Genomic DNA, 16,740 nt, shown 5'->3' on the forward strand with positions numbered 1-16,740 from the left:
TTGCTGGAAATAGCAATCAGAGAACATGTTCCCGCTATGCTTATGATAAGACCATAAGAAATAGGAGCAGGAGTAGGCCAATCGGCCCCTCGAGCCTGCTCCGCCATTCAATAAGATCATGGCTGATCTGATCCTAACCGCCAATCCACTATCACAGAACCATCTCCTGAATCGAACAGAATTAGACACACGAAATAGGAGCAGGATCAGGCTACACGGCCCCTGGGCCCGCTCCGCTACCCACAGGGCCATGACCGATCCGAACCTAGACTCATGTCCAAATTCCTGCCCGCTCCCCGTAACCCTTAATTCCCTTTACTTCTAGGAACATAGCAACCATAGGACATCTCTCGCCCCACCCCCCCACCATCCCCAATTTTAACTCTAATTTATCCCACTTCAATAAGTAGATCCTTTTCAAAATTCACATCCTTCTGAAATAAGGTGAAACTTTTGGGGTAATTTTCCACTTCTCTGCCTGGGCGGTAATCTCTCGGAGCAGATCGCTGGCCCGTGGATTTGAATGAGATGAAAATCAGGCAGGTTCTACAACGGGCAAGCGAACCATTCCAGCAGACTACCCCCAGGTGGAGAAGTTAAAAATTACCCCCTCATCGCTTCCCCACCCCCACTGTTTCTGCCTTCCTTAAAGCATCTCATATTCTGCAGTGTGTCACTCTTTTGGAAATTTGAACCATATATCTAAAATTCCAATTATATCCAAATCTTACTTCACGTTGAATACTTTAGTCCCACCATTTTATTTATTCCAACAATTGGTATAAAAACTGCTTACTTTGACTCTTTCTCTTCCCACCTCAAGTTGCCCTCAAATAATATCTGGTTTGAAACAATACTAGTGGCCCGGATTTTGCGGTCAGCGGCAAAAGAACGGCACTCGCCGTTCACTATGCTGGCAGCTGCCCACAGACTTTTTGCGGGCTTTTGAGCGAAGACGTGCGGCCATCGAGCATCTGATCTAGCGCGGCGCCCTCTACAGGGGATTTGTGGCCTGTGTGAGCTGGGAAAGAACAGTGCGGCTCTTCAACCAATCAGATTGAAGTATCCTCACTGAGACACGCAGAGTCTAAACCAGGAAGTATAAGCCAGGAATTATAAATTAGATTTACATCATGTACAAAAAGTGAAATAAAGATTAGGAAAGAAAGGTAGGTTTAAGAGAGAGAGAGCGTTAAAAGAGAAAGTCAGAAAAAGTTAAAAAAATGTTTTTAATTCCTACACTAATTAAACTCTGAAGGAATGAGACTCCAAACTTGTAAAATTTTAAATTTTCAGGGCCAAAAAGGTTGTTTGGCAGTAATTATGACTTATCGCGTTGCTAAAAATTCACTTACACCTGAATGCACCAGCCCTTACTTTTTCTGGCGAGTTTAGTGGGTAAATACCGCAGCTTCATGCCCTTACATTGATTTCGATGCAAAGTCTATCGGCGAGGTACTGTTATAGCACAGCCTATGGAGGAGCAGGGTAACTCAGACTGCAACTTCCAGATTTCCGTGTTTTATTGCACGTGTGCGTACTGCGGAAGTTGCTGTCCGATTTACTCCATATTAACAGTGGGTGCTGTTAGCCTCGCTGTTATTCTCAACGCAAAATCCTTCGTCATCCATCTGCTTGCTTGACTGTAATTTACTTTACCCTGCTTTACATTAGGTCTTTCTTTCCAGGCTCCAATATGTATTTCTTCCACGTGACCATCCTTACCCATTTGTACCTTCTTTAAATCTTTCTTCATTATGTTTAATGCATTTCGCTAGTTTTCTTGCATTTGTTTATTTATTTCAATCTTTATTACAAAAACCTTACCCCAAAAGGATCTCGATCATTAATGAAGTTAAACCTTTTCCCTCCATACCACCTCTTTAACCACTCATTTACACTATTTGCAATCTGACAATGTGGACTTCTTAAGTTATGCTCATGGCTATCCGGTTTCCTTTCATATCCTTATTTGCACTGCAGTTGTCTCGTCATTTGTCTCTTTCTGCATTAACTCAGGGGTTCCCTGGGGCTCTGTGCTCTTGCCCATTCTGCTCTTTTTCTCTGCAGAAGATCTTCTCCCGCTCATCATCCAAGCCTATCTCTACCTCTACTGATGATTCCACTCTACATTTATCAGCTTTCTTCAGACTGCATGTCCACAGTGCACAAAGCCTTCATCCTTTTCATGGTGCAACAGCAGAATCCCTCCATGTTGATCTCCTCCATGCTCTTTGGTAGAGCAATGAAAATCTTGTTTTCTTTCAATTCTTCAAAAGACACATTTACTTTTGCAAGTCCTTCACTTCTCGTCTTTGATGGCCCCACCCTTAGTCATTCATCGATCGACATGCTCAGGTTCACAATCTTCACTGATTTGGAATTGAACTTTCAATCTCTTCAATATTTTTTTTCAAAGAAATTTCGTTTCCCTTTTTTGCCAAACACTTCTTTCCTCTTCGCTAAATCTCAAGTCTCCATAAACCCCAAGACTTGAATACATCTATATCTGGGAAGGTTCTTTTATCACCTCTCTCATACTTCTGGACACAATACAAGATAAAGTTTGTCGTTGGATAAGCAATCTTTCTCTCACCTCCAATCTTCTTCTCTCCATTGTAGCTGTCTCTCTATTTTACCAATATTGATATGATTATTGCTCCTCTGGACATTCCTCTTGTTTCACCTAAACTCCAAATATGTCATTCTAAATGCTAACCTCATCACCCCGCTTTGTCATCAGACCCTCCTACGATCTACAGACTTTTAAAAGGAAAGCATCATCTCTCCTACTTTCTTCAACCTTCTTGGTGTCCTACACTGTGGACTTTGGCCCTTCACTGAGCTTTCTCAATAATTAACAAAAAGTAATCTACACATTCCAGTAAAGTCCAGGCTCCACGACCACCACTTTACATTCTCTTCCCTGAAAGATCATATCCAACTTCACCAACTCACTTCTCAATTTTGGGAATCAAAGAGTTCCTCATGTCACAATTCTCCCTTACCCTGGATAGGGTCCAAATACTTTTCTACCCATGAACCCTGCTGAGCCTGACTGATTTTTTTTCCTCCTCACTACGTTCCTTTTCAGGATTTTTGTAACGCACTGACAGAACCCTCCATTTTCCCCCTTTCCCACAGACATTTTCTAAGTTATGGCACTGCCATCTTATCACAGGCCAGTACAATGATAATTAACATTTGCTCACCATCCAAAAGTTGTAAAGACCATACAAAATCATATTAGTTACCAATTGGAAAGTGTGCTGTGTGGCATACCAGCAAGGAAATCAGGCATGGAGGAGGAGGAAGAAAGCTACATTTAAATATTTGCACAAAATAAAAAAAACTGCAGACTTTGTATTCCAGTGCAAATGACAACTTCAACATCAGCTCTCCGCTATTGACAGATATCCATCAAAAACCATGCACAAGACAAAATATAGCAATGCTGGAAATTTGGTCTTTGCTCACACGTTTCCGGGTATCTGAGGAAAATGACACTTACCAACTGCCCTTGAGTAATGTATTTCTTCCACCAAAGATAAGGTCGCATGGCTGGGATAGCAGAAAGGCCATAATAGGAATACATCAGCACGTGAATGAAACTGTTAAGTGTGGCCCCAAAGAAGGCTGCAAACAAACATGGGCGTGTCAGTTGAACACAATGGAGATACAGACAAGAAAATACATTAATGCTAAAATCTGGAAAATATGAAAACCAAAAACAGTGGTCTTGAAAAGCAGTGTATGTAGTAATTCTATTAAAGGGATCCAATCTGCATACTCATCCTCCTGAGTTCTGTAGATAAGAGCCACATATGCACAACTCTGAAAGGGTAGAGATTACATTTAGGAAGTGATATTACAAAATTTTCAAAGGCATTCGGTTTTCTTGTTGCTACATTAAGCTCTAGTAACACAATAAAAGCACAATCACACAGTCAGGAAGTTACATAGTTCCAATGGGTTTCCTTCTAAATGGGCTCTCAAATAAGAAACTTGTATAGAGTTTGGTGATCAAACACAGCACATTCTGCATCAGATATATAGGTACATGGATTACTAAACTGGAATTTAAATTTTATAAGTACATAGCAGAAAGCACCATAGGCCAAATGCTAGGGACGAGCCTTCAGATTCAGCTTTGTCACAGGGGCCACTCTTCAAGCCTCTTTTTAATTTCCCTGGGTCAGACGTTTATCTACCATCAACTGGATTGCCTACATGGCAGAAGCATAAATTAGCACCCATCACTGGATCACAAGCATCAAATGAATATTTTACCAACAGATTGCGAAGAATCTGACAGGCCCCACCACACTGCCAGGGCAATTTGAAACTCCTCTCAATTAACAGATAACAGTAAATGTGACAAGGTATGAAAAATGACTTTTCATTTACAATTAGCAATGGCTGAACAGCAAACGTTAAGTAATGCACGTGCAGGATGTTTTGTGCTTCTGCTTTTGTACACTATTGTTCTTTTTTAAAAGGCTATGTACATCTAAATCTAAACTGGTCAGAATTGGGCCAAATCCGAGTCAATTTAGTTCATTGCTCATCCTAACCACGTGGGCTAAAGGACATTATTCATTTATCAAGAGATACCTCAATTACATAAAGAGGCAATAAAAATTTAACAACCTCCATTTGATCCATGATTTAAGCAAAAGTAATCGTCAATAGTATTTTATGTTTAAAAGGATGCTTTATCCCTTTTCAAGCAGGCCTGTTTTTCAATTCAAAGAAAATTAAAATCTAATCAAACAGTAATTTTCAAGTAAACTATTTCAAAATATTAGGCCTTGAAAGGACAGATGCCTGGTTGTTAAATTTGTAAAATTGACAAAGCTGTCAATTTGAAAAGGAAGCTCTGAAGAGCAACTAAACCCAAAATAACTCAGCATTAAAAAAAAATTTTCAGTTCCTCTGCAGCATTCGTGACTTAGGAATGGCTTGCATTTATACAGCACACTTGACAGGCAGGGTCACTGCCTGGTGTTTAATACTGAACATGGACACAATAATTCAGATCCGAGCCAATCGCAGTAGATGTCACACAGTAGGGGATGTACAGGTTGCCTTGACCAGTACCCAAATGGTGCACCACACATAAATAACATAAGCATCCACACCCCCTTGTAAAGAGGCACTGTCCTAGTAAACCATCCCAATAAATGCAGGCAAAATATTAAAGCCCCTGAATATCCTTGGACATTGTGCTGCTGCTTACGCACGTAAACAAGGTTATCGCCGCACTGCTGGCAAAGTTACGTGCTGCATTGGCAAGAAGTTTCAAAGAAATTCAGGGCCAAAGTTTCAAAATAATGCACTTAGCAGAAAATTAAAATAAAAGATACAAACATGTTTAGGTTTAGTTGCTCGTTGAAAATTAAAATAAATCTCCTAACAAAGGAAAGACCGTTATCTCTCTTACAATGACCACAGGGCACCCAGTTCATAACAAACCACCAGATGTTGAACATGGTGGCATGGTGATAGACATGCAGAACAGTGATCTGATGGTAGTTCTTTCGTAAAATGAAGAAAAAAGTGTCCATGAACTCAATGACTTTAGAGAAGTAGTACCACCATAGGACACGGATAATCTGTGAAAAAGAGGGAATAAAGCTTAAATGTAGTTTATCATGGATGCATCACCATAAAAACTATCTGTTTAATAGCTCGCACAGGGTCTATAAGTGCATCAATTTATCTGTTGGCTAAAGGGAAATCATTTGATGAAGTAGGTTGCAAAACATCAGGGGACAAATGTTATTATTCTTTGTGCCATTTGGCAAATACTGTGCTTTACTGAGGACACTAAATGGAAGTCTTCAGCAGTGGTTCCAGGATGTGTCAGTTTGACCACACAAGAGGTTCGAGTGAAATTTTTTGACTACAACCAAATCACAAACAGAGGATTTATATTTTGAAGAAACAAAAAGGGAATAACTGCCCATTTCACGTTGGCGGCTTCTAGATTTTTGGAGGTAAAAATGGCTATGCTACCTACCAGGTGTATGGTGTACTAATTCCTCCCGGAGCTGCCGACAGCCTTGTCCAAAAATCCGCAAGAGGCTTTTGTGGCACTCGGCATCAAACCAAAAATGAGCATTTAAATCATTTCACGTGCGGGCATAATTTTGCGTGATTACAAGTATTTACCCCAGAGCTTGTATTATACTATTGCACCAACATATGGGTCATTCCATTCCATTTAAATGGAATTAAAAACAAAAACAACTTGTAAGATTTTCCAGTACTAAAACCAGGCCCTGTACCACAACACAGGAAGTTTAGCACAGTTTACTATAAATTCATTGAAGCCTAGAAATTACTTTATTGGCAGTAACAGAAATCCAAATTAGCATAATTTATGTTTATCTGGACAATAAAGCTCACTCATGAACATGTCATATTGTGCAATGTGACTCCTGCATGACGGAGGAGCTAATCACATCAGAGTTCCAATAATCCTGACCAGCACATGCTAACAGCACAAACTAGCCTTTCAAACTGTGTAGATGAGACAAATCCAGCTGTTCGGAGAGCATTTTGGGTGTGGCAGCAGAACGTGGGCAATGAAAGAAATGCCAATTTAACATTCAGGCCTTTTGAGTATCTGGTAGAAGGCCTGACAGTATGTGAGCCAGCGTTGGTGGTACCTCTCCGGTGCTTTGAGGTGCCTGCTGTACATTGTCCATGTCTCTGAGGCATACAGCAGGCTCCGCAAGATCCTGCAAATCCATTGGCAGGATAGGCGCACCAATGTCAGTAATAACAACAGAAAATGCTGGAAATACTCAGCAGACCAGAATCCGCAGTATTTTGCTATTGCACCAATGTCAGTGTTCTTGCTCAGGCCAACATCCCCAGCATCGAAGCTTTGACCACGCTCAATCAGCTCCGATGGACGGGTCACATTGTCCGCATGCCCGATACGAGACTCCCAAAACAAGTGCTTTACTCGGAGCTCCGGCACGGCAAGAGAGTCCCAGGTGGGCAGAGGAAATGCTTCAAGGACACCCTCAACGCCTCCTTGAAAAAGTGTAACATCCCCATCGACACCTGGGAATCCCTGGCCCAAGACCACACAAAGTGGAGGAAAAGCATCCGGGAAGGCGCCGAACACCTCAAGTCTCTTCGCCGTGAGCAAGCGGAAGCCAAGCGCAAGGAGCGCACGTCAACCCAAGCACCCCACCCACCCGCCCCATCAACCACCGTCTGTGACAGAGACTGTAGGTCCGCATTAGACTCATCAGTCACCCGAGAACTCATTTTTAATGTGGAAGCAAGTCATCCTCGGTTCCGAGGGACTGCCTAAGAAGAAGAAAATGTGAGCCACCATCGCTCCCACCCCTCCCCGAAGAAGAGGCTGATCATGCAAGACAGGAAATAGCCGGAGAGTAAATACTGTGTGGCAAACCTGCTGAACCTGGGAGGATGTCTGCAAGAAGCTGTCGGATGTGAAGATAGTCTACAAAGGTAATTAATATGCAGGAGAGGCACCTGCCAAAAAAATTGATGTGCGCTTGTCATAAATGGGAATGAAAAGAACTCAGCCTTGAAAAACTGATTATGTTGAGCTGCTTATCCATGAAAAACATTATGAGGAAGTTAACAAGTGCATTGGTCCGATGAGATAACCAAGGGAAACAATGAGATGAACGTGAAGATCATGGCCTGGAAATTCGATAAAGCCCAAAAACGGGCAGTGCCACCGCGGGCCAAGGTTAACGGCTAGCCATAAAAAGGCGCTGCCTGCTAATTTAAATGAGTGCAGCGCAGAATCTCCCATGCAATGCGCGCTCTTTCAGGCAGTAAGATCAGCAGGAGGCCGTAGGTCGGGTCTAAAGTATCGGTGGAAATTGCGATTTTTGAAAATGAAGTGCAATGTTACCCGGTTGTGTTCGTAGATTGACAGAGAGGGTATGCAAAATAAATGAAAGCCTAAAAATACACTAATCTGTCAGATTTTAAAGAGTGCAACCTGCAGTTTAGCTGAATTCTATGTTTAATTCAACTGTTCAAATATTTAACCGGCTAATTTGTCAAGTACAATTATTAATCAAAAAAAGTCATCATGAACTGATTAAATGACTGCAATTCGGGTGGAACCATTTTAGCCGTTTGAGGTTCCAAATATTTGAAGTTATAAAAACTCGTGCTACATGTGTCATAAAATTTCTGATTACACCATCTAGTGCAAACAATGGCAAAATTATTTGAACCAGTGATCAGTGAGGAATGCAAACCTGTCACAGAGCCTGGGTTCGGTAGGGCTGCACATACCTTGCATAATTATTGAAGTTATTCTCAGTGATCTATAGATCTCTGCCACTCTACGCGCTGGCAACAGCTGCACGCACAGGCATGCTTTGGTGGGGGCGCTAAAAGGAGCGGCGATGTCTAAAATTGCTCAGCGTGCATCAATTCGGTGTTGCACATCGATTGACATCATGCTCTTGATCATTATTAAAATATTTGAGGTGAGGGCAGGCCACGGCAGGACTGCCGACCTGCCCAATATGGCGGCTGCTGCGTTCCATGCCGAAAGTGGGCAGAAGCGAGGCGGCCGCCATTTTTTCTTCAAAATCAGCCTTAACAGCCGGTGCTAAAGGCTCCAATTTCTAGGCCCAAGTACAGGAAAGAGGTGGCCCTGAAGGGGACAAGTAGATTATTGTATCAAGTTCATAGAAACCTATGCACACAGCATGAATTCAGAAAGTCATTTTGGATAGTAATTGAACTTAGCAAGATGCATCCAATTCCCTTTAAAGACCCAGTATGTCACACAGGCAAGACTGCTCTTGATATTCTCTGTGCTCTACGTATTCTCAGTGTATGAAGAGACACTGACAGCAATACCAGCCAGGACAAATTCATTATCCTCTTCCAGACATCATATCAGAAATGACTGGTAGTGAGAACAGAGATGGAGTGGTGGACGCTAAGCTGGAGGATGTACGTGAGATCATGGTTATATTATAATGTTCATTGTGTAATGCTGCCTCATTGGTATACATGCAACACAATACAGGATAGCAAGCAGGGATAGTGCTGCTGTATTCTGATTGATTAATCCTGAAGATTTACTTTCTTTATTCACAGCAATAAAGGAAAAGAGTGTGCCACACACTACAGAATCCTGAGCTAGAATCACCGTGTTATACAAGCAGAAGGTGACTCATAGTGCACGGCCAATGAAGAGCATGTGGTGTTGAGTACACAAGGTTAGGCACCCGCTGGGCAGAGGACTATTACTGGCCCTGCCGCAGCAACTGTGGATTCAGATCTCACAACACCTGCTTATAAATAGAGATTACTATCTCAGGAGGATCGTCCACCAAGTCACCATTGTCCATGGAACAAATACTGCCAGCTCTAAGAGTCAACCACTCAAATTAGCTCTGTTATGGACAAGCGGTTGTCTAGACTGCACTCTGCCACAGAACAATAGCAACATAACTGGAGATTGCAGTGGAGACCTTCGTGATAAAGGTCTTAAGCAAAGTTGGAGCACCTCTTACGAATGTTCAAAACTATAGAGGCTGTTACAGTGCAGGCTCTCGCCCAACGCTTTGAACATGCTCACAATAAAAAGGGAGCTTCCAAAAGTTGACTGATTCTTTTCAATAGTCAGGCAATTGAGATCTTAGCCATTTCTAGTTCCCCTATACTTGGCAATGCTTTTGATCAATGGACAACTCAGGGTTCAATTCAGAGAGAATGAGTTTCAACTTTTGCCCCGGTCTGCAAACATTCATTGATTAACATATCCAAGGAGGTTGACCCAGGCACAATTGCAAAATACTGCTGCTGCTGGAAATCTGACACAGCAGAAAATGCTGGAAACACTCAGCAGGTCAGGCAGCAGAGAGAAACAGAGTTAACGTTTCAGGTCGATGACCCTTAGTCAGAACTGGAAAAAGTTGGTGATGTAACAGATTTTTAAGCAAGTACAGGGGCGGGGAGAGGGGCGAGGGGAGGAAAGAACAAAAGGGAAGGTCTGTGATAGGATGGAAGGCAGGAGAGATTAAAAGACAAAAGGGATGACGGTGCAAAGCAAAAAGAGATGGTAATGGGACAAGTTAAGAAACAAAAGGTGAGTCTAGGTGAGGTGTAAATGACAATGGCAGTATCGTCAACAGCTGCCATGTGAGAGAGAAAAGAAAACATAGGGGGTCGAGGTTACAGTCTGAAATTGTTGAATTCAGGTTCCCCCAGACATCAACTAACCTCTGAAGCAATTAACTGTGTTTACAGGCAACAACATCAAAAGAAACCAACGAGGACAGATGACTCTTATTGAAAGTCAGCTGGATTAAAAGAGGTTGGTGTACTGCCGAGCCTTTGAGCCACATAAACAAAGAACTTGTGAGGCAGTTGATGAGCTCCTGGTTTGGGTCAGAATGACCTCTTCAACACATTGGCCTTTGGCGGCCAAAGAAGTGAGGGTCAGAAACTAAGGATGGCTGTACAGCAAGGAGAAGCCCACCCGGAGGAAGCAAAGCAATTTTTAAATAATGGCTTCCCCTAAAGCATCCGTTCAAATTGGGCACTGAGCGTCTGGGGTGCTGCCGAGGGGCTCCAGCTGCAATATGGGGAGGATCTATAAACTACATTAAAGTCAGCATCATAATAAGCAGAGAGTATTGGGGCATTTCCAATGCCTGGCGAAAGGGGCGGTGAGCAGGCCTGAGGCTTCAGTGTCCCATTACGCAGGGAGTCAGCGGCCAATATATATATATATCAATGCAGCCTCATAGTATCAACAAACTAAAATCAACTTCTAATTACTCTGTTCATTTAAAGTCATATAAAAATGATATAATACAGAAATGTTCACAGGAGCATAAATGCGTAATCTAGGAGCATCACACCTACGAAGTAGGGAATAGTGTTTGAGGTGCCTTCAAAAGGCAATTATCACCAATTTAGCAAGCGGAAGAATATTTATGTGCAGAAGTTCTGTTATAAAGTGGAACACCGATTCCATACTGGGAGGATGTTTGGAAGCAGCAATAAAACCGGGTGGTGGGTGGGGGGGGGGGGGAAATCAGTGTAATACTGCATTACTGAAACGTCTCTGTGGCGACAGACAATTAACGCACGTGATAAGCTTAATGACTAGAGTAATTTCTAGGCCTTAGTGGAAATTCAAACGAATAGCTGAACAAATCCGAAAAAACCCAACACATTTTACAATAATGTTCATTTCTCCTTTCAACGAATCAAATCCACTGGATGCATTTTTCTAAAATGGCAGGGTATGTAAAGCAAAGTATCTTTTACGGTGATTTATTTTTCGAGCAGGGATGTGGTTTTTTGCAACAAACAAAAAAAAGAGCATTCCACTGCTAAATTGAAAGGTGGGGAATTCAATTTGAAGGCGTTAGATTCTGGTCGGCAAAGATGCAAATTACACTTTCATACTGAGATTGCAGCAGTGTGAAAAGAAAATGAAAAAGATAACATTTCATCATAACTTCCTTATCAGTTTTAGATTAAATTCATGCCTTTTACCTTCTCTACTAACATGCAACCATAAGAGAAGCCATTTCATAATTTGCCGATCATAATAAAGAACAGTAACTGCTTATGCTATCTCCACATGATAGCCCCCAAGGGCTTCAACGAAATCCCACTCTCAGAGATTACAAAATGGAGACACAAACATCCTTTCACAAGGTTATACAATCCTGGACGAAACTCTAGGCGCATTTGTGATCATCTGGTTATCAGGTGAATAGAGACTAGCTTCAAGAGCATCCAGTTATTTTGTCACGGAACAGCAAGAAAAAAAAAAGTACTGAAAACAATACCTGCGAACGTACTGGAACTTTTTTGTACAGCACTGTTAAGTACAAAAGACATTCGGAAGTTTTTGTGGAAAATTTGAAAGGTTAAAAAAAGAAAACCTCAAAAAAGCAGCAAGCACTGCCACAATATTAGCCTCAGGGTTTTACCAAGTCGTCATTCCAGCACCAATTCCGTACTTGTACAGCACAAATGTATGCAATTTTACCTTCAAATCAGCTTCACCGGCATTATGAGTGTCCTGACAGAAAATACTGTATCCTCCAGCCCAAACACCTCTCAACAGCTGAGGAAATAAATAGACTTATTTTGTAATTATTGGTAGTTTATCTGACAAAATTAACAAAGAAAAGGTCGTTTTCAAATGATTATAAGGAAAAATCCTAACCATCCAACATATGCAAAAGAACCACATTAACAAGAAAAGGAAATTTGTTCCAGCAAGCTTGTCTCTTCACAGATCACAGGCAATCCAATCCGACATGGATTCTACCCAACTAATTTCATTTCCTGGCGAATGGTTAAAGTTTCTCCATAACATTCAAAGGAAATCTTGAAACCTTGGCGAAGCAAGAAAGTGTGGAACAGCAAGGAGCATTGTGTGTGAATTACTGAACGCGTGATGAAGGCTTTTTTGTGATTTGCTAAAAAAAAACTACGGCCAACTACAGGAGAAAAAGAACTGAGGATGTTACCAGAGTGAGTTCTTTATCTATGGCCGAGTGGGAGAGAGGGTACCTGGGGAGGTGATGTAAAGCTCTTTATGGAGAAGCATTCCTAGGTTGTTTTCCCTTGTGAAGATGATATAAAATCTTATTTGTACATGGGAAGTGATGAATGAAGATTTGAAGCTTGTGCTAGACAACTAATCATGCCAGACAAAATGATTTATCTTGCGTTACTTTTGATCTGGTACACAATGTCCCAGTCATGGCATTCTCCACCCCAGGGTCAATTATTTCCCTCCTAATCCACTGTCAAATACTGTCATCCTCAAAAAACAAATGCAGACAATATGAACACACCCAGAGCTTTGCACACTGGATTAATTTAGGATTGGCGCAGCCATGCCAAGCAACATGATCCAAATGTATCCAGAAAAGGAAATGGCAATGTCACGCCAAGTTAATCTAGACGGGATGGGGTGGCCATTTTAACTCCCGGGCCTCATTTGCATCCTGCCAGCCGACTGCCCGCCCAAAACAGGAGTTAGGAGACAGCTGGCCGGGTTCGGGCACAGCAAAATCATGGGGCCCAGAGGTCGCCCGCCGGCCCCAAGGTAAGTTGCAGGATGTGGGGGGGAGATTGGGGCCGTTTCATCCGTGAGGGGACCGGGGGCCAGCCGAGGCACAGACTTTCCTTGTGGGGCTAGGAGGAGCACTTCTGCTCCTCTTGGCCGCATTAAGGAACGTTTTTGACTTATCTTAGAGAGCCTTCTCTTCTTCCCCTCCAGGTTTTATAGAGCAACAACTTGCACTTAAAGAAACCTTCAGTGTAAAAAGTCCCAAGGGGCTTCACAAATGAAAATACACAGGAAACGGGACAATAAGCCATGCAGGAACCGATTAGGAGGGGTAAAAAGCTTGGTTGAAAAGATGGCTTAGGGTTAAAGTTTCAAGCTCAGCTCAGAGTCAAACAGGGGTTGAAGGTCTGGCATCATCGGATTCAGTCTGAGCCAGTGTCCGTGAGGGAGATTGAATCAGCGCCAAGGGAGTGGAATTTATAGTGGGGCTTTAGTCTTCATGAAGTTAAGTTGGAAGAAGCTGCGATCATCCATGACTTGATGTTGGACAGGCAGTCTGACAGCACTGAGGGGGTCTTGGGGTCATAGAATCATACAGCACAGAAGGAGGTCATTTGTCCCATCATGCCTGTGCTGCCTCTCTGAAAGAGCTATCCAATTAGTCCCATTCCCCTGCTCTTTCCCCATAGCCATGCAAATTTTTCCTTTTTACGTAGAGATCCAATTCCCTTTTGAAAGTTATTATTGAATCTGCTTCTACCACCCTTTCAGACAGTGCATTCCAGATCATAACAGCTCAGTGCGTAAAAAATATTCTTCTCATCTCCCCCTGGCTTTTTTGCCAATTACTTCAAACCTGTGTCTCCCAATCTACTCTATCAAAACCACTCGTAAATTTGAACACCTCTATTAAATCTCCCCATAACCTTCTCTGCACTCGCCTGGTTTCATTCTTATCTATCTAATCATAGCCAGAGCATCACCTGCAATGGCTTCTCTTCCTTCTCCCGCATCATTACCTCTGGTGTTCCCCAAGGACCTATTCTTGGCCCCCTCCTATTTCTCATCTACATGCTGCCCCTCGGCGACATAATCCGAAAACACAGCGTCAGTTTCCATAGGTACGCTGGCGACACCCAGCTCTACCTCACCACCACTTCTCTCGACCCCTCCGCTGTCTCTAAATTGTCAGACTGCTTGTCCGACACCCTTTACTGGATGAGCAGAAAATTCCACCAACTAAATATTGGGAAGACCGAAGCCATTGTCTTCGGTCCCCGCCACAAACTCCGTTCTCGAGCCACTGACTCCATCCCTCTCCCTAACATCTGTCTGAGGCTAAACCAGACTGTTCGCAACCTTGGTGTCATATTTGACCCTGAAATGAGCTTCCGACCACATATCCGCGCCATAACTAAGACTATAACTGGAACATCGCCCGACTCCACCCCTGCCTCAGCTCATCTCTTGCTGAAACCGTTCTTCTTCTCCTTTCATATCAAATGTCAATATCTAAGTCAGATATCCAGGCCAAAGCTTCTGGTGTAACAGCGTGGATATCGTGTAGGCTGCCTGCGAATTTCCTCAGGAGGGCAGTGCTCAATGATGCGCCCCAGGGTCCGATTAGGAGCTCCACAGTCGTATGATGGGGATGCTTTAATCTTCCATCTATGGAGAAGGTGGCAGCATCTACCATGACCGATTCTGAGGTGGCTGATGATTGTCCACTGTTTGCGAGGAAGGTTTGATCCTTCAGGTTGTACTGTGGGGTCCTCTATAAGGAATCCATTCCGTACGTCACAGTTCTTCCAAGCATTTCGCCATCTATCATCAAGGCTGAGGGGAGATCGCTGAAGGGCTTCGGCGACTGTCCAACATGGTCTTCTAGATTTGAGACAGGTTGGTAGTAGGTTGTTCAAGTCGGCCTGGATTGGTCTGTCTTTGCTGGTGTAGCGGTTGTTTTCTCTGGAGACTGCATATTTGCGGTGTAGGTGCGGTGGTGCGATGTTTGCAAGTACGGGCAGCCAAGGTGTTGGTGTCGTTAAATCGTCATCTATGCCTTTGTTACCTCTAGACATGACTATTCCAACTCACTCCTGGCTGGCCTCCCATGTTCTAATCTACGTAAACTTGAGGTCATCCAAAACTCGGCTGCCCGTGTCCTAACTTGCACCAAGTCCGTTTCACCCATCACTCACCCCTGTGCTCGCTGACCTACATTGGCTCCCAGTTAAGCATCGCCTCGATTTCAAAATTCTCATCCTTGTTTTCAAATCCCTTCATGGCCTCGCCTCTCCCTATCTCTGTAATCTCCTCCAGCCCCACAACCCCCGAGATATCTGAGCTCCTCTAATTTTGGCCTCTTGAGCATCCCCGATTTTAATGGTGGTCGTGCTTTCAGCTGCCAAGGCCCTAAGCTCTGGAATTCCCTCCTTAAACCTCTCCGCCTCTCTTTCCTCCTTTAAGACGCTCCTTAAAACCTCTCTCTTTGATCAAGCTTTTGGTGATGTGCCGTAATTTCTCCTTATGTGGATTGGTGTCAAATTTTGTTTTATAATTCTCCTGTGAAGTGCCTTAGGACATTTCACTACATTAAAAGCACTATATAAATACAAGTTGTTGTTGTTGTTAGGATAACCGTCCCAGCTTCTCTAGTGTCTCCTAATAACTGAAACACCTCATCCCTTGAGAGGTAGAGCTGGATGTGCTCAGCGTACATGTGGAGGCAGATGATGTCGGCAAAGGGTAACATTTGGATGATGAAGAAAAGGGGACCAAGGGTAAAATCTTTAGGATCTCTGGAGATGAGAGTGCGGGGGAAGTGCCGGGCGGCAGTGGGGTGGGAAGACAAGCCGTCACTGGAGAATGGTTACAGCACAGAAGGCAGCCATTCGGCCTGTCGAGCCCGTGCCAGCTCTCTGCAACAACACTTCAGCTAGTCTCACTTCAGCTATTCACACTTCCCGCCCTTTCCCTGTAACCCTGCAAATTTTTCCCCCTCAGGTATTTATCCAACTCCCTTTTGAAAGCCACGATTGAGTCTGCCCCCACCACCCTCTCAGGCAGTGCATTCCAGATCATAACCACTCGCTGTGCAAACAAGTTTTTCCTCTCGTCGCCTTTGGTTCTTTTGCTAATCATCTTGAATCTGTGTCCTCTGGTTCTCGACCCTTCCACCAATGGGAACAGTTTCTCTCTATCTACTCTGTCTCGACCCCTCATGATTTTCAATACCTTTATCAAATCTCCTCTCAACCTTCACTGCTCTTAGGAGAACAACTGCAGCTTCTCTAGTCTATCCATGTAACTGAAGTCCCTCATCCCTGGAATCATTCTAGTAAATCTTTTCTGCACCCTCTCTAAGGCCTTCACATCCTTCCTAAAGTGCGGTGCCCAGAATTGGACACAATACTCCAGTTGAGGCCGAACCAGTGTTTTATACGAACATACGAATTAGGAGCAGGAGTAGGCCACTCAGCCCTTCGAGCCTGCTCCACCATTCAATAAGATCATGGCTGATCTGATTACTCCACATTCCCGCCTACCCCCGATAACCTTTCACCCCCTTGCTTACCAAGAATCTATTTAACTCTGCCTTAAAAATATTCAAAGGCTCTGCTTCCACCGCCATCTGAGGAAGAGAGTTCCAAAGACTCACGACCCTCTGA

The 16,740-nt window shown here is 43.3% G+C and overlaps 1 protein-coding gene across 2 annotated transcripts in view; it reads right to left on the reverse strand.

Moving 5' to 3' along the window:
* elovl5 (ELOVL fatty acid elongase 5) overlaps positions 1-16,740 on the reverse strand; it is a 63,248-nt gene that overhangs the window by 11,007 nt on the left and 35,501 nt on the right. For both annotated transcript variants that reach the window (XM_085996473.1, XM_085996474.1), the window contains 3 exons: positions 12,038-12,115; positions 5,444-5,615; positions 3,512-3,636 (listed from right to left, as the gene is read on the reverse strand). In XM_085996473.1, the coding sequence (XP_085852599.1) occupies positions 3,512-3,636; positions 5,444-5,615; positions 12,038-12,115 (375 nt within the window). The remainder of the gene's footprint in view (positions 1-3,511; positions 3,637-5,443; positions 5,616-12,037; positions 12,116-16,740) is intronic.

This window comes from Somniosus microcephalus, chromosome 9 (assembly GCF_052327205.1).
Source record: "Somniosus microcephalus isolate GS21.2 chromosome 9, FLI_Smic_1.0, whole genome shotgun sequence".
NCBI lineage: Eukaryota > Metazoa > Chordata > Chondrichthyes > Squaliformes > Somniosidae > Somniosus > Somniosus microcephalus.